Below are 7,976 nucleotides of genomic sequence, written 5' to 3'. Positions count from 1 at the left end.
TGCGAGTATCGGTCAGCAGGCAGCAGAGATGGTTTTTTGTACCGTTTAAGTCGGGATAAGAGCGGTGGGTGGTGAGAACCTCTGGCAGGACAATGCAGCTGGAGGTATCTAAAAGGGCAGCCTCTCGTCTAAGCCAAGGGTGCTGCGTCCCACCCTCAAAGAGATGCCTGAAGCACTTACTTGCCTTTTGCCGGAGGAGATCAACCCCGCTCCCAAAAATTGCTCTAGAGAGACATGCTAACCCAGGGGCGAAACCAAACCCCTGTGATAAAAATGCAAAGGCCACTTTTGCATTTTAAAAATGACTGATGGCCAGCCCTCAGTCGCTAAGGGGGTGTTTCCTTCCCGGGCTGATCCCTGGGATTCCCCCGGAGCCCACGGCTTCGCCTCTGATTCATGGGTGACAACTGCAGCCCAACACCCTGCCCGGCTGCAGTTTCCTTCACGCTATAATATTCGATTCACAAACATGCCCCCGTTACCTAGGCTAGAGCCAAATATACCTTGCGGGCTCTTTCAGCCTATAGTTATTTTCTGAAGGCTGAGCTGTCTCGGGATCGGGGTGTAAAGGGAGGTGAAGTGCAGGGCCAGCCAACCAGGGACGTTTTGACACCGTGTCCAGAAATACTCCCTCCTAAACAAAAAGCCCGAGCCTGCAAACATCTCTTAATGGAGCCACTGATACTCGTTGCTCATAAAATAAATACTTCTTCTTTCCCACTTTTTATTCTTTTCGGTAGGCGGGTGAAAAAAGGATACGTTAGCCATAGGTCATTTACTTCCATATCATGCAATAATCCCCATCCTTCTCCGTAACAAGCCTCCCTTAACTATTTTTAATACCCCATGGAAATCCTGCACTGGGAAGGGACTTTCTAAGTCATAAAGTCCCATCTTTTGCTATTGCATGGGCCGCAGATAGAAAATCCTCTCTGATTTATCAAACTCTGTGTCTGCTTTTCCCCCTCGCTTCTCCTTTCGCATGTCCACAAGGATTTGAAGTTGTTATAATTTCTATCTTAAAATTACTCATAACCTGTTCATACCTTTCTTGGGCCAGCTGGGATAATATTTTTCTGGGTGCTACGGGCAGAAATCATATCACTTCGGTAGATTAATTGTGTTTTGAGATGCCAGGTGAAAGGTGGGTTTAAAATGATCTTGGAGCAAGGACATGACCTCTGGGATATCAGAACGGGAAAGACAAAATTCCCAAAGAACCCCATTATTTTCTTAATTAATCATGAACCTGTTCGTTAAAAATCTTTGAAGAATAGTTCCGTTTGGTTATTCAAATGAATTAAACTAGGCAAAAGAAGCAGAAGAGGGCAGGTATCACTAAATAAAAGTTACTCGTAGGTAAACTAAGAATTTCACAGAACAAAATGCTCTGTGTGGGTTTGGCAAAGGGCCAAACAAGCGTTGAGCCATGGATGTCTGCAGTGGGTCTGCACACACTTAGATGAATAAGAAAATAAATGAATAAAAAATGAATTCAAATTTTGTGACATTTTAAACTTGCAACTGCTTGATTTACTGAAATAGTGCGGTTTCATCATGTATAAATTTTAAGCTTCCATTACAGTTGATAAACAATATTTGATTTTTTTTTCCCCTGCACATTTTAGGCCAGATTTGATGCCCATAAAATTTTCTGGAAAGCAATTTTGCAGCAGGGCTACCTTAACTAGGGAAAGTAATGCCTTATTTCAGTAGCATTTAAATTATTGAACAATTTAAAATATTTAGTTACTCATATTTTGGATTCTTGAATATGTAGGGTTTATGTAAACCTTAATGTAGATGAAATGTTTATTAAGATAAATTGTATTTTCTCCAGCTGGCAAGAAGTAAGATTTTTTTTTGTTAAACTCATAAATTTTAACCATATGATATGGTCAGTAAGTTTGTTCCAGCTTTTTCTGAGAAGCATGTTATAACTGAGGTTTTAAATGTCAACATAGGTAATAGTAGAGTAACGAAAAATCTGAAACACGGGTTCATTTTTTTTCCTTTAAGTTAAGTTTTGTTCTGGCTGCAAATAGCGCCTTTTAGCTACAGAATATTTTCGAGGTAGATAAGCACTGAGCATATTCGGTACCCAAACTCCTGCCTACATCACAGCTGCACCTGCTGGGGGCTTTTTCTGTTAAACATGCCAAAAATACAGCGGGTAACTGCCGCTAAGCTGTGTGCTGGGTGCTACGCAAACACAGACAGGAGACAAATGCTGTCTAGCATCGTGATGTGAAAGCATATCGGAGCCAAGCTGTAGCTGCCAGGATGTTTTGCCACGTACCTTAAGTTAATATTTAACTGAATGCCTTCGAAAGGAACTGAATCCTGCTGTGTTTTCCCCCTGGTCCATCACACAGTTCCGTAAAAGATACTAATAACTGGATTTATCAGTGGCTGGGAAGAGCTAGAGTCTGCGAAACCACCTGTTTTAATTTACATCGTGTTGCATCAGCCCTTTAATTTTTAACTCTTGGATATGCCCATGAATGGAGCAATTACACCATAACGGAATATCCCTCAGCATCCCCTTCGGCTGCGGAGCTCAGATTTTTAAAATTAATTTCTAAACAGTGCAGCTGCAAAGAAACCTTTCCAGTATCCACATACGGCAGGCTCATTCCTGCGGGCAGCCTGAACCGATATACCCACACATGTAACAAGAAGTACAAAAGTAGTTCAACATTAAAATTAAATAAAACGGCCAATACTGAATTCCCTATTTTTATTTCCATAGTTTTATAGTTCCATTTGTTTAATGTATCATATTAAACACAGAGCATGGATTTTACCGCACAATTTAGATTGCCCTTGAGAAGGAGGACGGGTTCATCTATCCCTTTGGGCAATTTTTCCTCCACATTTGGTCCCTGGGAGGAAGACGAAGAGCACTTTTAGATACCTGCACGTCAGTGGGTTCTCTTTAAACTCTACCAAATCAGTGGGTTTAAGTTCTGAAATGAATCACAAGTTGGGCGGCGCTCCTTTGAAATGATCCAATGGAAGGAAGACTGCCAATCTGCAGCCGGCTCTGTAGCGTGAAGATTAAGATGATATGGATGTTATAATAATGGTAGGAAAACTTCTCGTTCCAGCACATCTGGAAAGCCAAGTGTCAGGTTATGCCGTTAGAAATGGCAGATTCTATATGTAGCACCCAGACTAGTGGTGACGTTTCCTTCTGAGGTCCGCTATACGCTTCACCACTCAGATGCCCGTCCTTTTCTGCTGAAATATTTCCCACCCAAGAAAAGGCATTGAAATCATCTCCTTAAATGTAGCACTAGCTCTGAAAGATTCCCCTTAGTCTTGTGGTGCTTCCTGGGATGAAGCCCACGGTCCGTGAGAAGTGGGAACGATTGGTGCCTTCACTTGTGTTGTGGATTTCTTTGTGATTTTCTCGTTTGCCAACGACAGGCTCTACAGGACGTTCAAGGACAGCAAGTACCTGTACATGCTGATGGAAGCCTGTCTAGGTGGAGAGCTCTGGACAATTCTCAGGGACAGGTAAGTTGTGAGAAACTGTTGTCCTACAAAGTGGGTTATTTTCTAATATGCCTCCTCCAGATAACCAAAGGTCTTTATCAAGGCCAGGTTGGATGGGGCTTTGAGCAACTTGGTCTAGTGGAAGGTGTCCCTGCCCATGGCAGGGGGTTGGAACTAGATGATCTTTAAGGTCCCTTCCAACCCAAACCATTCTATGATTCTAGGATCTTTCACGGGCAAAATCTGGATCTTACCATGCTATGTTTGATTTAAGATCCCAGAAAGGTGAGGAGCTATTTTTGTTCCTATGCAGTTGACTAGAGACAAAGTGAAGCCAGTTATAACTGAGAATAAGGACTGATTTAGGTTGCATCCAACACGTACAAGGCTTTATGTAAGTGGAGACTTATCCAGAGGTACTTTGTCGTGGCCTCTCGGAAAAAATACAGAAAGCAGTGATGGTAGCGATGGTAGTCATGTGATAGATTGCATCTACGACCAGTCTTTGACTGCCCTTTCCCTGTGTCTTCATCTCTAAAGGGTACCCCGAAATAGCCGGCAGCATATTTTAATTTTAATCGAAATAATTAATTACTTAATTTAATTTTTAATTGGCTAGAACAACAACCTTTTGCAACCACAGAAATTACAGCTGGGACAAGCGTCCTTGGTGCCCACACTACCTTTCTCACGTTTGGGAGCCTGGCTGGAGGCTCAGGCACCTGGTAGGGAAACGTGGGACTGTCTTAACGGTGACAAAGGCTTCGGGCAGCACGGATGATGGCAGAGGATGACCTTGCAGGGTGCAGCCAGGCCTTGCAGGAGGTGCAATGCCAAGGCCAGTCTCGCTGCGTTCCTGCAAGACACGCTCCGGAGATAGGGTCCTTCCAGCGCGGCACCTTTAGGCATTGCTGCCGTGGCCGTTTTAAACTCTGGACTTACAAACCAAGGCCCTAAGGCAGCAGTGGCGTGAGTGAGAGTTCACAGTTGCGAATGAAATCCATGGGAAAGTGCGTTTTCAAGGTAAAAAATGCAGACTTCTTCAAAGTCATCTGAAAAACCACAATTTCCCATCCCAGAGGAAGACCTGCTTTTTTCATCTCAGTGTTTGCTCCGCTGCCCACCCTCTGTAACTGTCAATAGCAACATCCACCTCTATCACAGAGGCCCTGTGATAAATAATATCTATTCATATTTCTTAATATTTATGACACGGTCAGGTCTGATAGCAATGAGCGGGAGGAAATCAATAGTTCTGCATGGGCTTTTCGTCCAGATATCACATAATACACGAGGGCCGCTCATCCAAGTGGGAAACAGGATCATGCATCAAATCCGCACCCGGCAAGGAGCAGTATGCCGTCGGGACGCAGAAGTGCCACGGAAAAAAAAAGTTAGGAAAGCATGTAATTACATACCGCGCCGTAATGCACAAGCAAATGTGGTCCTGGTATTTCCTGCCTTGGGAGGGTTTGACCTTGCAGCGCTGGGTTTTGGTTGCGGGTGGGTTGCGAGGGTGTACGTGGGACGTGCCCGTAATACGCCCGCGGGGCAGGAAAAGATGCGGTGAATTGCATGTCACTATGTAATAGGCTCGTAATTGGAACGTAATTTAATTAAATTTGGCAAGCGAAAGAAATGCATCAGAAAGATTGATCGGAAAGCAAAGATTAAATTCTTTTTTAATTACCTAGAACGAATTTTTTGTAATTCTTCCTTTTCCTAACAACCTGCCTTCTCCGGACCATTAAAACGAGAACCGTAGCAAAGTTAGCAGGTGCCGGGTTGTATTTTTTATCGTCTTTGTCAGAGGCTGAGAATTTCATCTTTAATTCTCTCGGCTTTAAATTGTGGTTCTGCTGCCACCTAGCTTAGACACGCTTCTGAACTCAGCCAGCTCCCACCGCGCGGGGGGTATGGTTTGCTTCGGAAAACTGGTTGCAAACTGGTGCTGAAACGAGGATCCAAAAGTGCAGTTCATGCTGAATTTGCAATTAGCACTTCAAGGCCCAGCAACTGTAATTTTTCTGCCTTTTGGCTCGGTTATGAACATCAGTGCAGGAGTTCTTGATCTCCATAGCTCAAAAGAGCTTCATCACCCAAAAGTCAAATATTACAATAAAAAAATGACCTTTTGCATACAAGATAATGATTTGTGAATTTTACCTCTATGAAGTGAAATTACAAAGTAAAACCTAAAATATTTGAGATAGGAATGTTTGATATGAAGGTGGATTGAAGGCAAAGATGCTAACTTCAAAAATGGAAATGCAATTAAATGTATATATAAAGGTGAGTTCAGCACCAGGCACTTCCCAGGTATTAGAGTGATTCTGCTGAACTGTGTAGATATTTTAACAGTAGGGTGAAGTCCACTAAGGGAAGAGATCTAATCGCTTTATCCCCTTTCCCTCCCTCATTTTACATAGAGGTTCATTTGAGGATTCGACGACCAGGTTTTACACGGCGTGCGTGGTCGAAGCTTTCGCCTATTTGCATTCCAAAGGGATCATTTATAGGGACCTCAAGCCAGAAAACCTCATTCTGGATCATCGAGGTTACGCCAAACTGGTGAGTGCCTGCAACGTCTGGTTTGCCAAAAAAAGTCACCGCTGCTACCAGACAACTGGTGTTAGGGGTAGAGGAGAACACAGGAGTAGCCATAAAGGGTCAGAAGCAAAGTCCACCCAGACCAGGGTCCTGTCTCTGATGGTGGCCATCGGTAGATGCTGAGATGACATCAGGGCAAGGGTGTCGTCACCCACCACCAGGATGTTTTCCCGACCTCCAGCAGACTGAGGCTCAGGGTACGGCTGAGCTGGGAAACACTGATTCTGGCTTGAAATTCAGATCTGTGGTCCTGAAGTGGAAATGTTTAGAGAAGAGCTTCAAGAGAAGTCCATCCAGCTGTTTTGGAGCTACTGAAAGACTAAAAAATAACTTGAAAGTAGGTGTCTTAGAATATTGGGAGGAGGGGGGAGGACTTGTATCTGTGGGCTTTACAGGCGACTGGTGAAGCAAATTTTGCAAGCTACTGGGTCAGGTCCTTTGTGTGAGCAATAAAAAAAGGCGTTTTTAATGGAAGTATTAATCATGATCCTGTCATGGCAAGAAATTATTATTATTAATTGCTCTGGACTCTGTTGCTGAACTGTGGCCAATAGAGCTTCTGGCTTTAGGAGAGCCACTTGTGTTTTAGCCCCAATAACACACCTGACTGATCCGTGCAAACTCCTCTGGGACGGCTGCCTAAGGCTCTGCCTGAAACTGCTCTTCCCAGAAGGTCGCGGTCCTTCTCGGTGCTGTCCCCCTGCAAGATCCACCTCCTCAAACCAGGACAGCAGCGTGTGCAAGACCTCCGCCCCCCACATTAGGGAGTTTCTGATGGGTTTCACGGTATTGCGTTCTTCACTCATGTTACTTTTTTGCCTCAAAAATCACTGTAGAGGTGCCCTGCGTGTAAGGTACACCCCAAATGCCAGCTGAGCCCACGGAGACGGGGAGAAGAGAAGAAAGACTTCCCTTGGTGGGAGGTGCTGGAGGATGTGTCCCTTGGGAAGCCATCAGTGAAGGACAGGGCAATGCACTCCTAAAAAGAGCTGCGTCCGAGAGGGGCTGATGCCTTCCCTGAGGGTCACGGGGGGCCAAGGGTTCTCCCTCTCGGCTTGGGGACTCTTCCCTGCCTTTGAGGAGGGAAACCCAGGAGCGGCGTCAGCAGGTGGGAGCAGTAAGTGAGAACATCTCCGCCATGGGCCTTTACAGCCTGGTGGCAGCCGCCGTGTGTCTCACCATGACACCAAGCCTAGTGAATGACATCAAAGTTTATCCTCTACAGCTTTTCGCTAAGGCCAGGGGGGACCTCCGAGATGTTGGATGATCAAGGAGGATTAGGTGCAGGACTGTCCTCCTTCCCACCTCAGGAGGATCTGGAGCGGGGTCTCTGCTGGTCCCATCACCAACCCCCAGCTCCTTAGACATGTTGATCTCCCTGAACACATCCACAATAGCACAAGAAGTGTCCCAGATCTCATGTGGGACTGTGACCATGTAGGACAATTTGCCCCTGACCAGCACAGGGAGGTGCAGGAGCATCTCGCAGCCATCAAGGGACAGCAGAGTGTGCTGCAGACCGCGGCTCTGGGCCAGCACAGCGCCAAGGCCGGGCAGGGCAGCGGGGGTAGAGCTAAAAATACAGTAAGCCTCTTAACCTGAGCTCTGCCTGGGCCCCGAAGGACGGCTTCAGGGCCCAGTGTAATCTGATTTTCCGTGCTTGCCGGTGCCATAGGGGCACGCTGAGGTTTGTGAGCCCGCCAGCACGTTCCAGCAGCCTCAAGCAAATTGGGAGGACACTCGTACTGCATCGCTCTTTATACTGGAGAGAAATCTGAATTTCTCATTAGAACAAGTCTGATGAGGAGCGGCTGAGGGAACTGGGGCTGTTTAGCCTGGAGGAGAGGAGGCTGAGGGGAGACCTC

General features: G+C 45.7%; 1 protein-coding gene across 1 annotated transcript in view; it reads left to right on the top strand.

The window, feature by feature from the left end:
• Window positions 1–7,976, top strand: part of PRKG1 (protein kinase, cGMP-dependent, type I) — a 31,303-nt gene that overhangs the window by 14,886 nt on the left and 8,441 nt on the right. Inside the window, exons 3-4 of the mRNA XM_009584174.1 lie at window positions 3,433–3,522; window positions 5,931–6,072. Coding sequence (XP_009582469.1) covers window positions 3,433–3,522; window positions 5,931–6,072 — 232 coding nt within the window. The remainder of the gene's footprint in view (window positions 1–3,432; window positions 3,523–5,930; window positions 6,073–7,976) is intronic.

This window comes from Fulmarus glacialis, unplaced genomic scaffold (genome assembly GCF_000690835.1).
Source record: "Fulmarus glacialis isolate BGI_N327 unplaced genomic scaffold, ASM69083v1 scaffold13308, whole genome shotgun sequence".
NCBI classification, from domain to species: domain Eukaryota; kingdom Metazoa; phylum Chordata; class Aves; order Procellariiformes; family Procellariidae; genus Fulmarus; species Fulmarus glacialis.
The sequence above is the reverse complement of the archived record's forward strand: the minus strand, read 5'-3'. Positions and strand labels throughout refer to the sequence as shown.